General features: G+C 38.2%; 1 protein-coding gene across 3 annotated transcripts in view; it reads right to left on the bottom strand.

The window, feature by feature from the left end:
- Positions 1-3,045: 3,045 nt before the first annotated feature.
- CHM (CHM Rab escort protein) overlaps positions 3,046-21,847 on the bottom strand; it is a 52,343-nt gene continuing 33,541 nt past the window's right edge. For 2 of the 3 annotated variants that reach the window (XM_030272419.4, XM_072929026.1), the window contains exons 9-15: positions 21,206-21,283; positions 16,581-16,685; positions 15,636-15,699; positions 14,952-15,048; positions 12,577-12,669; positions 10,008-10,174; positions 3,962-5,984 (exon numbers count right to left, since the gene is read on the bottom strand). In XM_030272419.4, the coding sequence (XP_030128279.4) occupies positions 5,787-5,984; positions 10,008-10,174; positions 12,577-12,669; positions 14,952-15,048; positions 15,636-15,699; positions 16,581-16,685; positions 21,206-21,283 (802 nt within the window). In that variant the 3' untranslated portion in view covers positions 3,962-5,786. Of the gene's footprint in view, positions 3,156-3,961; positions 5,985-10,007; positions 10,175-12,576; positions 12,670-14,951; positions 15,049-15,635; positions 15,700-16,580; positions 16,686-21,205; positions 21,284-21,847 lie in introns of those variants that run through there. The other variant, XM_030272420.4, reaches the window with a different exon arrangement.

The following is a 21,847-nucleotide window of genomic DNA, read 5'->3' as shown; positions in this document are numbered from 1 at the left end:
ATGGAAAGAAAATACATCATGCACAAACATCACCAAAATAAGAGAGTGACTTTTTTTTTTTTCATTTTATAGTGGCTTCCTTAAAATTAGACTTAAAATAAATTTTCATAAAGCCATTTTTTTTCTTTCTTAAAAATTATGTCATTTTTGAAATGTTGTATTAATGATTATGTATTATTTTAGCATCCAAACATGGAGCAAGAAAATACCCCACGATTTAAGCTAATAAATTGCTGTAGGAATCCCATAGTGGATTCTCCCTCGATAATCTGCAATCTAAAAACAATCCACCGAAGGTACTTAGCTGGGGCTTACACAGATTTTTGCACAAGGGAAAGGCTGAATTCACTGGGTAATTTATTCACAACAAAGGAATCCACCATGAATTGCAGTGACTTTCACGCTAGGGAAAGTCCCCAGAGCAGGGAGCTGTTTGGTTGCATTGGGCTGACAGCTGGTCTCTCATCATGATTAAATGGCTTTCCCTTGGGTGAGCTCCAGAAATATGCTGGGTTTGAGGCAGAATAGATGCAGAATTCCACATTAGCTGTTACTGACTTTCTTATGCACGCAGTGTCTTAAAACAGCCCAGGAGGGTTTGGATCTGGGATTATAAAAATGTTGTTTTTTCAGAGAAGACTCTTGTATCCTTTCTCAGACTCAAATTTCCAGTGATTAAAAACTTGTTCCTCACTCTAGACATCCAGCTCAGGTACAATTACCAGCTCAGATACAATTACCCACACTGGTTTGGTGGTTTGTGACCTGGTTTTGAGGCAGGGGTGAGCTGCAGTCTGGTGCAGCATTACCCAGATGTTTTATCATTACTGACCTCAGCTCTCCAACAACCTCTCCCCACAGAGCATTTCCAGAGCAGCTTCATGCTCACCCCAAAAGAGTGAGACAAAGCTCATGAGAGAAGCTTCCAGAAGCTGGAGCAGCACAAAAGCTCTCTCAAAGCCAAAGGTGCATTTGTTTGGCACCAGCTGCTGTCACACCAGCAGAGAAGCCTGGGCTGATTCAGGAGCTCCACAGGCATGGCCTGCCCCACTTCCTGAAGTTCTAACCCTACAGAATGTAGGAACAGCACTAAGGCCTTCTCCAGAGCCCAAATATACAAAGAATTATGGGCTGGCACTTCAGAAGGAAGTATGAGATCCTGAAAATCTCCACCTAAAAATGTGAGTGTTCTGCACTCCCTGAATTGTTTAGTCAAATCCATCTGGGTCTGATATACACTCAGGTTGATACTTTCCATCTCTTTTGCAAATAGTGTAAAATAAATTGTCTGTTGGAATTGTGACAGCAGGAGTATTTTCTATTAAAGTCCCCTCTGATCAGAACTCCCATGCAGTCAACAACTGCATCTTCCTGATACTTTGCTGTCAACTTTCTAAATCTCGGATGTCAGTGGGATTTACAACATTCCTGCTGGGCTCCCCAGTCAGATTTTGAAGAAACATTCACTCTTACAAACAGGAACTGGCAGCCTGTAAATAAACATAATGGTGGAATTGCTAATAAGTTCTATTTCCACCACGAGTTGTTTTGTTGCTGGAGATGAGGCTGACAGTGTGAACTTCACATGGCAGACTATTTCCTACCATTTCCTCTGCAGCTCAAATAATCCTTCTATGGCAACTTCAGATCCCAATAAAGTTATTGAAATCATACACTTAAGCTAAGATTTCTATCTGATCATTGCAGCAAGCTTACTATTAAATTGGATTGCAATAAATGAATGTTTTTTATCAGTGTCTGGAACTTCCAGTGTCACTTCTCCATCTTACCACAAGGAATTCAGGCAATATTGCCTTGCCACCACAACTCTCCCACATATTTTTGACAATTCTGGCAACACAGGTAATTCTAACTTTTGGATTTTCTGTAGTGGTTGGTTTCTGCAAAGGTTTAAGTGATAAGCTTTCATGAATGAATTATTTTGTCATATAATTCTCATATATATACCCCCATAGGAGAAGAATTGTTAGGAACTGTAGACACACACAAGAGATCAACTGTTTCATGATGTGATCTCAGCAAATTGCTCCCCTTGCTGGCAAATCAGCAACTGCATTAATGGCAAGCACAAAAGCCTCAGAAAAAATTAAAAAGGAACATGAACAGAAGACAACCCACCAGGATCTGCAGAGCTTATTGCTAATTAATGGCTGAAGAGAGCACTCACTGAGGCAGGAAAGCCAGGAGAGATCTCTGGAGCAGTTTAGGGTAGCTGGAGTTCCACACCAGACTTTTTACATCCAAAGGATGACTTGCTACTGATATAAAATCACCAGATAAGCAAAATCCAAAAATGCACTGCAGAGATTATATAAAATATCTATATAAATAACTGTGTGAATGGCACCATACACAATACAGGATGAATAAACTTATCCACAGATAAAATACATTCTCATTTGTACTGCCAAGGTATTGAAGCACATATATGAGTGCTGAGAAAATTAATTTTATCCTTTCTCTAGAGGAGATTATGGATTGTAAGTGACCCAGTCTCTTATTGTGTGAAAACAGTACATTAATACTTCTGACTTGTCATTAATCAATACATCACTAGCAAATTATTCTTGAAATTAAGCTGTTGCAACACACTGCTGAAGCAAAAAGATTTAGAGGGGAGAGAGAGGGACTAAAATAAAATGAGATCAAATCCAAGGAGCTGTGCAACCTGTACTGAATGGGAAATTGCATTTCCCAGCTACACAAAGAGAATCACTGGGCTAACTCTGACAAGATTCAGTCTATGGAAAATATAAAATACAATGTAAAAGAAAATCCTGAATATTCCCCCAGAGCATTCCCGTGAAACACATCCCAGCACATTTCCACACAGGAGCCGGCAGTGCCTGGATGTTTCTGAATCAGCAGGTCTAACAGGCAGATATTTTGTTTCAGGGGTCAATTTTCCCATTGATGCAAGGAGGATTTACACATGCAAGTCCCATTAACATTAATAGGAGTTGCCCACATAAATCCCCCTGCAATGATGGGAAAAAAGACCCCATAGTCTGCAAGGATCCAAGTTCTAATGATTACCTGTCAAATGGCCCTAAGCATCATCATCACCAGAAAAAGCAGACGAAGCAGCTTCATGGCTGAAAATGCCTCCAAAGGAGCAGTAACCACCTGCAGTCCTACAGCCCAGGCAATGCCACAGAAGGGAAAATGGCATCAAATGGACTCTTTGAATATGAAGGGTTAATCCAATTAACCAACTTAAAAAGAAAGTACTCATTAAAAAAGGAATTCAAACATATCAAAGCACTCCTTAGGAAAAAAAAAGGTGTGAATATTGTATGAGCTCCAAGGTGCTTGAAGGATAATACAGCTACTTGTTTAAAAATTCAATTAACCTTATCTTTCTTTAACTTGATTTATTAATAATCCCACAGATAAATTGCCAGTTTTTAAAAAGTCATGTTATCTTTTGAATACATCCTGTATGACAAGCCTTAAAAACTACTTCAAAAAAGCCTAACCCTCACTTTGCATGCTTACACCATTTAAAGAAAGAACAAAATGCAGTTCAGAGCATGATTTCTGTAAAATACCAGCATCAACAGTCTGATCTACTGCTCCTGCAAGTGAGCTATTGGGTACTCAAGTACCATAGGAAAAACATTTAATGCTTCCATTCACCCTATGAAAGAGACATGAAAACAGTTTTTAAGCAATCAATGTAGTGTAAAGTCATAGCCTCCAACGTGTACATCATCCCATCAGATCTCAAATCAAATCTGAGCCATTTCCAAACCTGGCTTCACATGGACACAGAGCACTCAGACAGGAATTGATATAAACTTGACAAGGCAGGTACCCACGTTGGCAATTACAGGTGTCCTCGTGCTGAAAGCAGCCAAGGGAATTCTCAGGAAATCCCAGCTGAAAGTGAACTGTTTTTCTTTAAAAAAACCTTGAAAGAAAACACAGGACCATGCACTTGCAAGCAAACCTTTAATTTTCATCAAGAGACTTCCTTGTAAACACAGATGAGAGAATCAACTATGATCCCTATTTCTGAGAGACAGACAGGGATAGGTCCCTCCACTTATCTCTTTTATAGATCTGCAGATGTTAAATAAAAGCACCATACACTCATGCGTCCCAATACACAGAGAAATTACAGCTAAATGAAGAGGCAGCCTGCTTATTAATATATATATATATTTATATATAAATAACTGCTCAGTCACAAGCATCCAGAGGTTACAGCTGTTGAACACTGGGAACATTCCAGCCACGTGTTTTTCTGAGGACTCTGGGATTATGCACACAGACACACACATACCAGTACCTACCCGACAAAGGGTGCAAACACTAACCCTGAAATGCAAACTGGACAGTGGGCATGATGCAGGACAAAGAGAACAGGATCAGTTATGCTGTAAAAAAATAAATAAATTCCCCCTTCTGGCCTGGAGCCAGTTCAGGGCAGGCACAGGCACCACAGGACTGTACAGAAGCCTGGCTGTGGCATGGCCAGGCAGAGCTCCATGTTCATGACCCAGTGGCATTTTTTATTTACTTACAGTATTTAAGCACTCCTGGAACTGGCTCTACCTTCATGAAGAAGTTTAAACCCCAACTCATCAACTCTAGAGATACTACTGAACTACTGGGTGTGCATTTTAAAGTAAATCTTTAAGTACGTGATAAATACTTTTTATATATGATTTCAAGCATGGTTCAGAAGAAGTGCAAGTTTAACATGGTCATTTACAACAGCTTTCTCATTCTGTAGTTTTTAATACAAACTAGGTTTATAAATAGTTCAATACGTTTTATTGTATAAATGCTTCATGGTTTATCATTACAAAATGCATAGTTTATAGTTATCACACTAATTTTAATCCTATTAACTGGGATCAACACAAACCTTTGGAATTATCAGCTGAACCTTCTCTTCACCACAAACTCCCTCAGCTGATGGTCATTTAGACTTCTCAGACCCCAAACTTCCAAAAAGTAACTACTAACTTGCTAAAGGCCCAAACAGTGCAACAAATCCAGGGGGCTAATAACAGGAATGCTCTATTTATGACTAAATTTTGGTGGCAAATCTGGCATTAAGTTTAAATTCTGCCATTCTCCTGACTCCAGTAAATGAAGTCACTAGAGAAAATATGTCATCTGATAGTCTTACTAAAAAAAACTAAATGTAAAATAGTTCCATGAGAGGAACATCTTCTGGATTATATTTCCTACCTGATTATGGCATCAGTTTCAAAACCATACAATAAAGCCACTGCAGAACTGTCAATATTATTGCCTTTGAATTCCACTCATAAGACCACTGTGAAGGACAGATGGTGAACCTCACCTTCAGCTGTTTAATTAGCAGAGATCCAAGGATTTTTAGGAGAAATCATCTAACTGGTAATCAAACTTGCACTTTTTTTCTTTTGCTTAGCTTTGACTTCCTCCTTAAAAGATGGAGGAATCTTTCCAAGTTGTAAAACAAAACCAAATCCTCTCAATAAATCATGAATCCTATTTTAGCACTTTCAATTCAGATGCTTCGTTCTGTATTTGTTTGTTTAGATACAAACCCCACTGGATCTGGTGGGCCTCTGACTGTTTAAAAGTGTCTCAGCTATCAATGAAACGACTTTAAAAAGATGATCCAAGCTAAGGAAAGTAAGGCAATGGCAAATAATACATCTCTGGGGGTTTAAAACCTCTTTTTGTTACCCTTCCTCTCTTATGTCCTAGTTTGGGTCAACTTCCTCTTCTCCTAAGAGAACACTGTTCACTCATTCACTCATTCATTCTTCCCTTGTAACAGCAGCACCACCTTCACTACTGCTCTCCTCAGCTGAGGTTTCAGGCTTTGTCTCTGGTGAATTATTCAATCCAGACTCTTCTGGCTCAATCTCATCTTCATCATAAATAATATCTTCTGGATTCGGTGGTGGGGGGCAAAATTCCTCTGCTGGAAACATTTCTCGGAAAATAGTCTCAGCCTATTCAGGAAAAAGAAGAATAACATAAACTTTACCTTGAAATGTAACACCCTGAGGCAATATTTTACAGATATTTAAGATTAACCTCCGTTCTTTCAAATCAATAGTGATTTAGTACTTTGACAGTATTGTAAACACGTGGGAAATCCATTCCTTCTTGCAGACCTCGAAAGAGAAAAAGCAATTTATCTTTTTACATTGTTCTACTAGGAAGTCACAGCAGGGGGCTTTGTAAAAAATGCTGGTCATTCTGTGTTGCATTGAGAACAAGAAAGAGGATTTTTCTGGAAGCAAACTGATCTTTTGCACTATAAAACTATCCCTAGCTGCAGTCCAAGGCAAAGCATGGGGAGGATCTTGGCTCTTTCCAGAGAGAGGGATCATTTCACAAGGAAACCCAGGGAACTGTACACATGTACCATCCATATCATGGCTAGAGAGGTTTCCTTCTTAGATTAAAAAACAGCAAAAAAATTCCATTTCTCCTTTTCTGAACACTTTAAACATACAGCACAGCCGAGAAGTACTCTTATCCAAAGGAATATTATCACTCAAAGTACATCCCAATATATTTGTGGTTTATTTAAAACTCCCATCTATAATCTATTATTCCAAGGTGCACAGACCTGTATGTGTGAAAAGAACAGTATTTTAGATAAAAAAGACAGGTCTAGTTCAATGACTTAATTTACAATGGCACTTGCTCTTCATGCCATCAAGGTTTAGAAATCAAATAAGACCAACAAGTTTTTTGGCCACTACAATGGAAGATATTAAAGAGAAACATTCTTGGAACACCAGTGTGGTTGTTACTACAACATGCACAATACAAGTACAAATCTGAGAGAAAAAAAGAACCAATGAAATACAAACTTAGGATTCCAGAGAAGCAGACATTTTGTACAAACAAAGAATGCCAAAAATCCTTTAAAATCCCACAAGAATGTAAGAAGCTCTATTAACGAGTGTTAAAAAACTTATACCTATACTTGGCCTGCCCTGCCACCTGCAAAGGCCCACTCACCATGAGCAACCCTGGACAGGAGGGAATTGTCTGTGGCTGAATCCAGCCCTGAGCTTGTCCCCAAGAGCTCTCTGGATGAACTCCACTCCCACCAGCTCTGGCTTTCCATCAGCACCTCATGGGTGCAGGACTCCAATTTTAACTGCTTAAACGACCCTGTTTACTCTCAGTTCAGTTTCATTTTTCATTCTCCTTCCTAAATTCTACTCCTCCATACTCAGTAAAACTGTTTCAAACTTTCTGTATTAATATAGGAAAAACTGGACAATTTTGTTCTCTACTTCAAAACCATAGTTCTGTCATTTGAAAGCCTTGCCTAGTAAGTCTGGGGAGCAAGGGGGTACAACATCCTGAAAAGCTGGGGTTTAACCTTTTGAAAGCAAGAGGAAAACTTTTAATTTCAAGTTTGCACTTGTCCTTGCTACTCCAAAAATACATTTCAATTATTATTGTATTTAACAGAATACTGAGGGAAGATGTTGTATTTTGAACTAAATATATGACAAATGAGAGCAGACAAACATTTCCTATGCAGTTCTCAACAATTATTCAGTCCAATCAGTCAGCAAATATCCACTCCAAAAACAGCCTAACAGTTATGAGGTTGAACTTGGGAAGAAATTCTCATGGGAACAACATGGGAAGAATGTTATGTAGGACATCATGACACTGATTAAAACTAAACAATTTAATGGTATAGAGCACTTTCAGGTCTCCCAAGTTTTTAAGTTAACTTTATCCAGCTGAAGCAATACAGAATAAACAATAATAATTTAACAACTCTTTCATTTTAACACTTTGATATTTAATGTGAGTAATTAAGGTAGACAATAAGTCCCTCAATATTTCATAGTATCAGCTGAGAAATGTGTGTCCAGTTGAATCCAGCATTAAGACACAGGTATGTAAAGCCCTTACATAGCAACTCCAGTAAGTTGGAGTTGAATAAAACTAAATTCTGTTCCTGTTTTATTGCATTCCAACTTGTGGATAAACTCTGGGGACTTTCACAGCAACTTTTATAGAGACCACAAGCAAAGTACCAACACTTGATTAACTCTGAAATCCTTCCAGATATAGAAAATAAAGAGGTTAAAGGACAAATATTGGCCTGACAGTTTTAGTATATCCTCTCATGACCATGAAGATGCCTCAGAAGTCTGAAATATGGCAGGGAATATATTACTTTAGCTCATAATAATTCATGTCAGGTTGCAGCAGTGAAAACAGAAAACTGGAAGCCAGATGCTTTACTAGCTCCACACACAGGGAGTTTGAAAAGATCATAAATGGCATCTCCATTTCATTTAGCCTGTCCTCGGGGCAAGTAAATGTAACCATCAGCATTAATTCCGTATCACGGGAGGAACTGAACACAGAATTACAATAAAACAAGAGGGCAGTAATTTGTATATAAGGCGTAGATGGAGAGTTGCCTGTAAGAGCTGTGGTCCTGCCTTGCCAATAATGTATCAGCAGTGCAATCACACAGCATGACAAACAGAATTCAGTAATACTGATGGGAATGAAGAAAATAAATCACAGCAAGTATCACTAAAACACTAATCCCAAAATGATTAGAGGAATCAGATATAACTTTCAAAGCTATCTTTAAGACAAATACACACACTGGGTTTTTTTTAAGCTGTTCTGATCCATGAGCTTGCAAATATCTCCTACTTAGAGATTCCATCCCATTCCTAGGAGGGTCAGAGTGATCTGGGAGTGGAAGACACACCAACTTACAGCTATTTCCCTCCTCTTTTCTACAAGGTCCCTGCATGGTGGGACTCCTGCTTCACTTCAGCCTAGTCTTCATTTTGCTCTAACACACGACTTCCAATTACAAACATGTTTACACTAAAATATTTTCCTCTTTTCACTTCTTGTGACCATTTGTTTCAAAATTTAAATCAGGTTCAAAAAACGCAGCCTCTCTCTGTTTTTGTTTAAAAGGCAGTGATTTAGGCTCTTGATGGATCCTCCTCAGAGATCTGTCTAGCATCTCTCACTGATGGCCAACAGTTTGAACATAAAAGCTGAACTACAGCACCAAGAATACTTAAACAGGGCCTGATCTATTCCATTATTGTTCATTGATAAGAAGAAAACCTCTTAACGGAAGACAAACCTGAATGTTAAAACTTATTTCTAATTTTAATATTTCTAAGTGTATTTAATCAGTTTTAAACAACAATTTGGAAAAAAAAATCAAATTTAGAAAGGAACTCATTTACAATTTAAAACTGCTACCATAATAATTGTCTTGCATTATTTTTTGTCTTTACAGGTCTTTCTCCCTCTGAGAGGCAAATTATTGCCTTGTAAAGCAAAATGAAGGATACTATTAGCCCTTAATGACACTGTTCTGACCCTGCAGTTCAGGCTATGTCAGCCTTTCCACTTCAAAACCTTATTTTTAAGAGGTTTATGACTTAGTCATAAAAAATCCTGCAACTGGCTAGAAGATGGCATGCACATTGTCTGAACATGGCTATTAAAAACACAGCTTTAAAAATGCCTAGTGACACTTCATCCTCCAAAGCTGTGAAGTGTTCTCCTGTCTCTGACAGTGCCCTGACACCACAGGGGCTGCTGGGGCAGATCTGCCCAGGAATTTGTACCTTCCTTATCCAGGGGATCGCTGAAAGAAAATTTTTTAATACAGTGATACCAAGGCAAAGAGAAGGGAAACAGAGAGGAGGCTTAATCTACCACATTAGGACTTGTGCTGGGCTTTTCTCCCAGTGAGTTTCTGGTTTGGGACTGTCCTGCAAGTATTAAACTTCTTTAGTGATCCTTCCAACTTGAACTGTAGACAGGATTTTCTGGCTTTGATTTGTACTGTACCTCCTCCTTTACCTTCCAGGTGAAAGCCTGTGACTATTTCCTGATCTCTCCATCTACTTAGTTTTAGAATTTTGCAGAGTTATCATGTATATTATCACATATATTATATTAGAATTATAATTCTGCAACCAAAACCTGCTCTGCCCAACCTGTTTGACAGCACAGTCATTTCCTAAAGCAGAGTCTGGCCCAGAGCAGACATAGACATTGGAGGGTAACCCAGCATAGGAACTCTTCTCAACTCCTGAGGAGTCTCTCATGTTGAAGTAAACTGCCCAGAGGACTCTGGGTTTCTCCAGTTCTTCATTTTCAGTCTCTGAAAAGGAAAAGGAGTGTTTTCAGTAATCAATGTTGGTGTGTGATAAGGTAACTATGGAATGTAGGACACTGGAAATCAAATTTTTACCATGGAATTACTGTAATAAAGTATTTTTGTTCTTCAAAAAGTCAACTATTTAATTTTCTGAGATTCTCCTTCATCATTGTTTCTCTTTCCTTTTAAAGCACAGCTATGCAAACTCTACTCTCTGCACACCCTCCACCACTCCAGCAGCAGTTATCACTACCAGCACCCTACCAAGAAGCCTGGTTTAAATTTAACACCTCTCACATTATCTCCTGCACTGGGGATAAACTGCCAGAGCACATGACAGACAGCAAGTCCTCCCTGGGCTCTGCCAGCTCACAGCCACTGCATTCCCTGTGCATAGATATTTCTGACGTGTCATTTCTTCCCCTCCTTTCACACTTTTTACATAGAAACTCTAATTGCAGCAGTGCTGCTAAATGAAAATAAATGACTAATTTGTATTTATCTACGCTCATTGTGCTGCAATTTTCATCAAGAATACAGAATTATCACAAACTCAACTTCCTTGCTCATACTCTGTCCCTCCCTGCTGTACTTTGCACATTCCTATGATCCCTCTGCACACAGGCAGAAAAACCTCTGGAAAGATGAAGGTCACTTCTGAACAGTGCACAATGCAATGGAGGAACACCGACCACAGAATCTCAGCTTGATAGATGCTACTTGTTTGGAATATTTGCTGTCCCCTTTCATGTATTTTCCTCCTCTAAAGTAAATGAAGCTTGTAAAAGACCTTAAGAGATTTACTTCTTTCCAAAGCAGAAACTTTTTGAAAACTATAGCATTCAAAACAGTATTTTAAAGCAGCTGAATTACAAAAAAAAAAAAAAAAAAGCTATTCCTTCAGTATCTTTTTATAACTGTCAAATAGTTAAAAAAAAATAGGTGCTACTCATACTGAACAGTTTGAAATATAAATTAAATTCATCAGCCTGTGAAAGTCTGAGCCTTAATACAGGGCAAGATGCTCTTTAATATATTTAAAAGTTCACATTGCTCATAAAAGTTACTTCTTCCTCATTTAGGCAGGAAAATGAATGGAGTCCTCTTCTCCAGGTGACTTTGCCTCTTTGACCTGCCATGGCCCAGTGCTCACTTTATCTGGTGATTCATTTTCAATAACTCCAACAGTATTTGTTCTGACATTTTAATTAAAATACGACCACTACCTCATCCTGATGATAAAAAGGCCTATGTGTCAGGGAAAACTGGCTTTTCAGTGCCTCAGTGCACCTGAGGACCCCTATGATCACAGAGTTCCTACAGAAGAATTTCAGTCAGCTTCTAAACAATCTATCATTTCGAAACTGGATCACTTTAAACATGAAGATTAATGCCACCCCTCCCCAAATGATTAGAAGACACTAAGCTGATCTTCTCTTCACCAGGTCTTTGAAACACATGGCACTGTCTTGAAAATTGAAGACAGAAGTTAATATTAAAAGGTGAATATTAGCAGGCTTTAAGTTAACACATATACAAACGAGAAATGTTTGCAATTCTCCAGTCTAAAAAAGTTTTCTATTTACAAATCCAAGTTGTTTTCTAAATATTACAAGCAAACCAATTATGAGTATTATATCTTAGTAACTTGCATTTATACCAGCAAAACCCCAGTCACTAGGAGCTGAGCATTGTTTTCTCTCAGAGGAAGAGTGATTTATTGCCTTGCAGCATGGGCACAACTGTATTTAAACTGCTTTGGCCAGGGTTAGAACACAGCTGCATCTCCTACATGCACTCACCTACTCTGTGAGCATTTAACACGAATACGGTTCAAGATCTTAGGAATAAATTTCAAAAACTTATGTGGAATTAACCCAGGTATTTCAGGAACAATTTCCTTCTGCTCCATCAGCAGCTACTTTCCTCTGGGGTGTGAAATTGTCCATCTCAAGGCCAAAGTTCAACAAAGTAGCCAATGTTTCCTTGAATTGAGAGCCAAGTAGTTCATTATTGGAAATCTATCTTTGTTATTACAATACAGAACAACTTTATGTTTCCACTGCTTACAGCAGAATCCAGAAAATTTCAATTCAAACAGCAAACAAGGAAACACTTGAAGACAAGAGGCTGAGCAACAGCCTGAGAACAAGAGGCAAGAACAACCCAAGAAGCCTCCACAATTGCACAAATATTTCATTTCACTACTGCACCTTTCAAGGATGTGCTGAACAGCAAATATGTTCCATGAAAAAAAGAAAATGTGAAAAAATAAACAGGTCCCAGACACTTATGGTTGTGTCCTTGGATACTGAAGTTAAATCACAGCTGAAGAAGTCAGTAACAGCTACTTTAGTAAATTATATTTATGCAAGATAGTATCATAATACCTCATTTATTTTTACCTTTTTCTGTATTTAGATTGAATAACTTCTGTACAACAGGCTCTAAATCTTCCCTTGCAGTTTTAGTTGATGGACAGGTTAGGTGGACTAAATCTAGGGAAAGAGAACACAAATTAATTCCAAGCACCAATACACAAACAACATTTACACTTTTATCATGCACAGCAGGCTTTTAAAAATCACAATTCTTCACAAAATCCCTTCCTTTAAACCAGGGAAGTGCTGTGCCATGGACACAGTGTATGTACAGCACACACCGAAATTCTCTGCAAACACCTCAGAATTCTCTGAGTTACTCCCATGATGTACAAATGATTGTGCAATCCTTTGTACAACACTTTATTCATCCACTTCTTAGATGGGAGAACTATTGCTGAACAATCCTTTATTTGTTCTGTTTTGCAGACTCTGCAGTTGCTGTCTCCTTACACAACCACTTGATGCAGCTCCTGACCCTTTTCTGTGCCACTGGCACCTGCTCAGATACAGAACCAGCTGCTTCACCCCCTCTGATTTCCCAGCCATTCATTCATTTAAAAGCCTCACCTTGAAGCTTTTCATGGGTCCACCTTACTGGACTCATTTGTTCCTGGAAGCTTCTCACCAGAGAAGTGTTCATCAGAGAATCCTGAAGGAATTTAACACTGTACAAAATTTAAACTGATCAGTGTTTTCTTCATTTCTGTAAATTTCTGATTCATTTAAAAGCAGAACCCAGCTCTGGTATTATTTTAAATCTAGATGACATTTTTGTCTTTTCTCTCTGATGCCTGGCTGTTGTCATTATTTTCCAGAACATCACAGATCCTGAGCCTGGTTCCATCAGGAACAGAAATTTAACCCTTCATGCTCCTCTGCTTTCAGGTCGCACACATACAGTTTCTATTCAAACATTAATTTTTTTTATTAAATCCAAACTAAACCTTCTGTCTGAAGGAATATGTACAAAACTAAGGAAAAGGGTGGTGATAATCAAAGTTTCCCCCTAACTTTAACTAGATGCTTCCAATCCCTGTAATAAAATCTATTCTTTCCTCAAAAAACCCAGCTATAAATCACTAAAGTTCACATCATTTACTTTCTATAAAATCTTTTTTATTATCTTTAAGGTTATGGTTATGAGTCACAGTCATCAGTATATATTTTGATTATATTTGATTTACTCAGGTATAACTGCATTAGTTACAGTGGTTGCCAACATTTGTCTTCAAGTAATTCTCCCAGCAAGAAGAACGATGAGTTCAGTTCCTGATTTCATCATTACAGTCTCCATTTTTAGGGCAAGTGAAGGAGTTTGGTTCCACTCAAGTGGCAATACAGATGATGTGCCTGTCATTTGTGCACTGTGATCAAAGAGTAGATGTATTTGTATACTTATCTTAAATAATTGTTCCAAGGAGAAATCAGTCAGGTTAAAATCCATTTACAGATAATGATGTAAAAGTTTTTTAAAAAATTATGAAATATGTCCCATAACTGGACCTCAGCTATGCCTAATATAGAACCTTATTATTTCAATATATGAAGACAAATTTCATTAAGGAAGGCAGTACCTTCTCTTCTGAAATGAAAGGAATTTATGGAGAAAAGTAAATAACAGAAACCTAAATATTTCAGCACCATAAAAATCTTCCTGAAACTAATACTTTAGATCTATGGAACATCAACCCTTCATTAGTTTCACTTTCTGCTGTATATATTTTCTGAACCCTGAATAAAAAGAAATCAGCTATTTAAATGATAAATATTAACAACATGCTTTATAGCACAAAGTTATTAATTAATTACAAGCTTATATTTTTTTACTATTATTTAGTAGGAAATATAACTTTGAATGACTTAATCATTTACTTTACTCTTCTTTTATATGCAAAGAACTTATTTCAAGCCTATTTAACAGCAAAATAAATTGGCTATTATTACAGTTACTTCTTTCTTGTGAAAAAGAATTAGGTAAGAACTAGGTAATTCTATTCTAATAAATACCCAAAATGAACATTCTATTGCTCAATTATTTCAAGTTCATATAAAATACCAACAGAGTCCTTTCAGAAGATAAAAAGCTCCCAAATACAGTGGATTTCAGGTATTTCCATTTAATAGTTCAGCTAAGGGAGCCCATTTTTTAAAAAATACAAATGACAGATTACCAGGAAGATTCAAGATTTGTATCTTTCATTAAGATTTCATTGGTTTATTATTTTTATCTCCCGAAGGAGGATTTATTCCTGTGGAAGTGAAAATGAGTCCATGAAGCTCCACAATGGCAGGAAGCCACGGCTCCCTGTGCTCTGTGCAGCAGAGGAACAACACCCAGAGATCTCAGCTGTGCTCCAGAGCTGCCAGAGCCCGAGGGGAAAAGCTCCTTTACTTACAGGTGTCCTTCATGCACGTCATGGTGGAGGAGCAGAGCTCGATGGCACAAACTGCTGCCCGGCCCGGCTCCAGGGGAGGCACCGTCAGAACAGAAACCTGGCAGCAGAAAGCAGAGCTTGAGGGGAAGCACAGTGCCCTGCAGGATGGGGCAGCACCACCATCCTCACCACAGCTGAAAAGGAACTGCAGTCACACTGCTTGGTTTTCTACTGTGCTACGACAGAGCAAACACAACTCTGATTAATAGCCTCTAAAATTAAGGACTGCAAGACTGACAAAGCAGATCCAAAGAAGCATCTTAAAGTGTACAATGAGAACTTCAAACAGCAAAAAGGAATGTTTAAAAAAAACAAAGGAACTTTGAACAAAGTTTAGTCAAGAAAAATAATTAACAGAATAGTCAGGGTAACAGTTTATTAAAAAGCAAGCAAAATTAAAATTAAAGACAGAAGCTTAGAAACTCTATTAATTATAGTGTAAGCCGAACAGGAAAATCCCAGTCATTGAACTAAACGAAACTAAAAACTAAATAGCTTTACAGACAATAAAACAAATTAAACAATTACCAGTACAGAGAGCTGACTAAAGATCTCGATTCAAGCACAAACAAATGAATTAATGACTTAATTCCTCCCAACAACGAAATATTAACACATGAGATGTGATACAGAATTGGTGTGTACCTGCTGCTCTGAGTCTGTGTTCAATACAGACTGATCTGTAATGAGCACTGCCCTGGAGATCTGCCTACAATTAAATAAAAGAATGATGTAAAAAAAAAAATTATATAATAAATTTAATTATGCAAAATGAAAACAAAGATGTAAAAAATAGCAATTTAGAGTCATAGCTTTGGTACTACCAGGACCATTTCACTACATAACCTTTATTACTATGATTTTAGTGGGATATTTTGCCTGTTGCTGAAGCAGAAACACACCTGGAATACCAATGTAGTATTTTCAACCACCAAAACAGGTGATGAATAAATGAGTCAGTGCAATTGTATCAAACAGCCTCCCTTCTGTTTTTTAGGAAGTTCTTTTGCCTATTTGATCAAGATTAGCAGCAGCACATGAAGGCCTTGTGCTGTTCCAGAGAGCACAGGAGCCTTGGGATGAAGGGGAAATGCAGCAGGGCAGAGGTCACTCATCACCTGCAGTTTGTGCTCCTGGGTTATCCTGCTCTGCCCTCACCAGCACAGCTCTGCTGATCCCTCCCCTGCCCTCTTCTGACACACAGGCCATGCCCAGGGCTTCTGGCAGCAACAGGCAAATCACAGAAGCCAAGGAAGTTTAGTACTTGTCTAAGGATAAACAAATTTAAAGCAAGGACAGCAACTGGCACCTTCACCTTCCAAACACATTTTAGCAAATATGAAATTCCTAACACATTCAGAGCTCTTGGATTTTTATACGGAAAGGGGGAATCTGATTTCAATGACAATTGAAGAAAACCTAACTATAGAAAGTACACAATATATCCTCCAGTTAATAGAGAAATACTTTGCACAGAATTAAACTGTACTACAAAAATAAAGGAGTGGACAAGAGGTTCCTCAGTTTAACTTGCAGGGTACTTTACACACCATGATTTAAAGAAATTGTGTTTTTTATTTAACCACATACCTGTAACACACATTTGTGCATGTGCTCTCTGAGAGGTAACTGTCTTCCACAATAAAATAGTTGGCACTTATTCTTTGTCCAAAGTGATCCACAATAGCTTTGCACCTGTTTAAAAAGAACCAAACCACAGTAAAAACTTTAACAAACTGATCACTTTTTACAGAAAATATAAGCTTACAGCACTCACATTTAGCTCCACATTTCTTACCTCATGATACATAAAAAAATGAAACTGTAAATTATTTTGGCGGTACTACCCTATTGCAGTGGGGTTTCTTTCTTAGGAAGACACCTTTACTAAAACCAATTTTATTTTGACAATAACATTTGACAAATTAAATAGAATATTAAGTTGGGAGATATGGGAAAGCTCCTTTACAAATGAGTGCATCAGACTGTTCCAAGAGTGAGTTACTCTGTTTATCACTAAATATACCCTTTATCTCTAAGTGCCACACAAATGGATTAACTGAGTCCTGGTGTTTTAAGAACAACACAAAATGTTCTCCATAGAACAAGGACAGAAATAGAAGTGGGACAGAAATGCAAACCACAGAAATTAACCTATTCAGGGAGCTTAAATGAGAATACAAATCTCAGATTTTAAGGGGGAAAATTGGCTGTAAAAGAACAAACTTCACTCATGTATGACATATGAAGCTACATCATATATATGAGACAAAGTAAAAGGAGGCTGCACACAGATACTCAGTAAAGCAACCTCTGCTGCTGATTCTATTGAGTCCTCTTCCACACTATCAGAACATTTACTACATAAATAAATAAAGCAAATTAGCTTAACTGAACTTTTCCTTGGGGCATGAAAATTACCTTTTTTAAAATTAAACTTTTCTGAATAACTTTACCAGTGTTTCAACAATTTAACACACAGGACTTAAAGCAGTGAATTTTCTCACACACACACACGTGTGCATGCACAGGCAAACATCCAAAGGAACACATGTCTGAGCCAGAGATCATGTACAGATTTACCTTTTTATCATACCTTTTTCTGTAGAGTATCTGACAAGCGAGTTATGCTTTAGGAATGAACAACATTTCTGTAACTTAAAAGCTATTTGTCAGCTTCTGTGATCATAATGATCTACAAACCCAAATCTATGTAAGTAAGAGCAATCAGCTCCACCATCTCTGGTAAACCAGTTGTCCCCATAACCTGAGATAAGAATTGAAAAAAGGTGACACATAGTCCTCATCTGTAAATGTAAGAGGTTTATGACTACTCAATATGTTTTTGTAACACTGACTTCTAATGCTGACCTCCCAGGCATCTGGTCCCTACATATATTCCTATTTTCAAATTCAACAGGTACCTGACAACAGTCCAAGCACTATTTAACATCTAACATTCTCCAGTTTTAAATCCTATCCAATGTGTGTTTCACTTAAAACTTTAACAAGTTTTTCCTAACTGTTAATCTCAGTGATTTCATCCTTGAGCTCTCATTTGAATGCTGCAAATAAACAAGGAAGTTGAGCTGCTGCAGCTCATTTCTAATTATAACCTTTCTTATTGTTTATGAAACAATTTCCCCACCACCCCCCAAACATTATGGAGGGGAAAGGTTGATTAAATGTCATGTTGCATCACTCAAAGCCAGCAAAAGCAACAACACATTTTATTTTCCTGCTAAGTGTTCTTTCCTCTCCTTTGTTCAGGAATAGCAGCAGGTTGTATGTGTGATAAGATTTTAAACTGAGAGAGAGAGAGAGCTTTTAATTTCAGTCCCACTTTACTTCAAAGGGTGATGCTGAGAAAATTTCTTTCAAGTAGTGCTTCCACATGCAGCAAACACTCCTGCACTGACATTATCAGGTCTCTGTCATCTGATCTGTGTTGCGACAATGAATCACAGCCAACCCTCCATTGACCTTCTTTCAATGTGTCTGGATAAAAGGATGAAAATTAGAATCCATCTCCTTGCAGTGCCACGAGTTATAAATGTACTTTATAGGGCTCATTATCCAAACTAATGGACTAAGGGCGACATCCTTGAAATGGACTCAGCAGCACTGACAAAGCCAGTCTGCAGTATTTCAGCAGATATGTAAATTACTGGCTGTTTGCTCTACCTTTTTATCACAGATGTATAAATGGCCATTTATCACATCCCTTCCATTTTGAGACAGAATTATGCAATTGGAAACATATGTGAAGTGTGATCAATATAAAATGCTCACCATTATGATGAAATTTTACATGTACCCAAAAAAGTGATATACAGTAAACACAGAGAATAACAACATTAGCATACATTAAATGTGGATTTTTTCCTAAGCCTCAGAAATATGAGGTGGTTTTTATTTTCTAACAGCACCAAAGTTCTACCAAGAACTCAGGATGCTCTACAAACTTATTAAAACAGCAGATCTGGTACCATACACAAAAACCAGATATTTTCAAGTGCATTACTAAAACCTTAAAATAGGAATGTCTAAAATTTCTGTTCTTTCACCCTGTCTTGCCTGAATCTTATTTTCAAATATTATAAAAAGAACTACAGAAAAAAGATAAAAATAATTGTAGAGCTGAGTATGAAATCTACTGTTCCTTGTATATACAGGCATGGGTGAATTGTGAAATGTGAAAAAGCAATGTTAACCACATCTAGAAAAATGCTGGAATAAACTTTGGTGATATTCTGAGACTTTTAATTAAACTAACTTAAAAGTTTTAGAAGAAAATCAAGGCTGGAGCTGGAAGTATATATTTTCCTTATGTGTACTAGACCAGGAATATTAAAAATGTAAAAAAAATCCCTGCCTAAAGGCATGGATGAAGCCTGGAAGGCTGTGGAAGGAGCTATAAACTGGTAATGACCACTGCACAATGCATTTCTGCAGTGCTGAGTGAGCCATCTGTAACCTGGGGAAGCTGCCTCTGCAAGCACACAGCCAGCTGCACTGACAACCAGATATGAATTTGCCTCTTACCAATTACTATTAATGGTCTGTTGACTCAAAAGCTCAGTAACTCATAAATAGCCTCATTAACAACTTGATAGCTGATTTTTATTAGGCAAAACACTGAAGCCCAAAGTCAAGAGGAAATACAAGCTGGTGCAGGGAGGGAATACACAGTGAGGAAGGAGATAACAGCAAGAATGAAACAGAAGATAAAGGAAATGGATGTCTTGGATGTGTTGTGCTTCTTCATATTCACTATCAGATAATGGCATTATTAAAAGCTCAGTGTTTTTGGAATAATGAAAGTCTGGTAAAATCTTTAGAAGTATTCTAATAATTTTGCTCCTCAAAAATCTATCATTCTAAAATGAAACAAGTGAACCCCAAAAGCAGCCTAAAAAACGACACTTGTGCTGTTTTTTTTAAACTATATTCAAAACATAAAGGCAGGTTAATGGAAAAGCAGCACTCCAGCTCTTCTGGAACCCACATAACCTTATGAAGAAAACATTGATTTCACAGGTCTTCAGGATGTGCAGAAGAAGCTCGAAACTGAGGCAAGCAGTACCACTGACCAGTTAAGACCTGCACAGAGTAGAGTTTGGAAGTTGCTACCTACTAAAAGCTTTGTCCCCCTGCAAGAGCAATTTAAAGATTTAAACATTATGAAAGCAGCACAGATTAATTTGCACATGCATTGTGCATTTAGAACAACAGACCCGATAAAACACATTTACAAGTCAAAGTCTACAACTGTGCAGTGAACTCCAGAACCTTTGGGAACTGGCAGAAAGGTAAAATCTGGAGTATATTCAATTTCAGGGAAAACAGCTACTACTTGACCATGTTGTAGCAAATGCAGCTACAAGGGCTGTGCCCAAGGAATTGCAGAGCAGCTGGGAATTAAACTCATACACTCTCATTTAACTACTCATTCTCCTAATACATTGGTACTACTTCATTTCTAAATTAATTCTCTAAATTTTCTACAAAACACCTTGAACTTTTCAATTATAGAAGCTAAGCTGCAAACAGTCTTTAAGACAGCCAAAGTCTGCAGTTAAGACTAATATCTGATAAAATGTGTATAACAGAAATATGACAATTTACAGAGATGTGAAAAATGCCACTATGGAAAAAACTCAGTGTTGGTTTTTCTTAGCTCAACTTTAAACCTGCCTACAGGCCTGATATTGTTGTAAAAGAATTTATTCTGGAATAAGAGGGCAGCATAGTTTATGACAACAATCTACCTAAAAACTCATTAAAGTCTTTTCTCTTGGAGTGACATGCATTATCAGCAAAGATTAATCTGATGAGTCTTTAGGTGAGCTCCATTTTTAAAAATGCAATAACAGAGGGCTTTGTTGTCATCTGATGAAAATCAATTAGAGTAGGTAAGGCCACAAGGAAAACTAACATCACTCATCACCAGCCCCCCGGCAGCTGAAATGATTTGTCTTCCAAGCTTGGGTGATCAGGAGCTGTAGTAATATCACAGGGAAATTAATTTAGTTTCTATATTCTAGACCCACTTTCCTTGTTCTGGAGGACCTATACACAAATTACTTTTAATCAAGGTTGATGTGTTATTAATACCAAGGAGGATCTGGGAAGAATAATTTTTTTTTAATTGACTCGAGACATTTTTCACCTGTGTTCTGTGTACAAACAGAAGGTTCCTGATGGCGCCTTACCGTCCCGAGGCTCTGTCCAGCACCAGGCAGCGCACGGCGTGACGGAGGCAGTAGATCCCCCCAAACACAGCACACAGCCTGCAACAGGGAAACAAAGGTATTACTGCACCTCTGCTAATTGCAATCGGGTGAGTGGTCAGCAAGGCAGAGCTCTGAGGTGTTGGTAACACTGGTTTACTGACAGAAGCAAGATGTGGAGCTGCTGGAGTTCAGAGGAGGTCACTGAGTTATCACAGGGTTGGAGCCACCCTGGCAGAGCTGGGAGAGGAGAAGGCTCCAGGCAGAGCTCAGAGCCCCTTGCAGGACCCTAAAGGGGCTCCAGGAGAGCTGGAGAGGGACTGGGGACAAGGGATGGAGGGACAGGACAAGGGAACAGCCTTAAACTGAAGGAGGGTAGATTTAGATTGGATATATGGAAGATATCCCTCCCTGAGAGGGAGGGGAGGCCCTGGCACAGGTGCCCCTGGATCCTTGGATGTGTCCCAGGCCAGGCTGGACAAGGCTTGGAGCAGCGAAGGACAGTGGAAGGTGTCCCTGCCCATGGCCGGGGTGGCATTTGTTGAGCTTTAAGGTCTCTTCAAACCCAAACAAGTCTCTGATTCTGTGATTTTGAAGTGAAAGCATTTTGATATCGCTTCGCAG

The sequence above is a fragment of the Taeniopygia guttata genome, chromosome 4A (assembly GCF_048771995.1).
Source record: "Taeniopygia guttata chromosome 4A, bTaeGut7.mat, whole genome shotgun sequence".
Classification (NCBI taxonomy): Eukaryota; Metazoa; Chordata; class Aves; order Passeriformes; family Estrildidae; genus Taeniopygia; species Taeniopygia guttata.
Note: the sequence above shows the minus strand (reverse complement) of the source record. Positions and strands in the feature narration are given on the sequence as shown.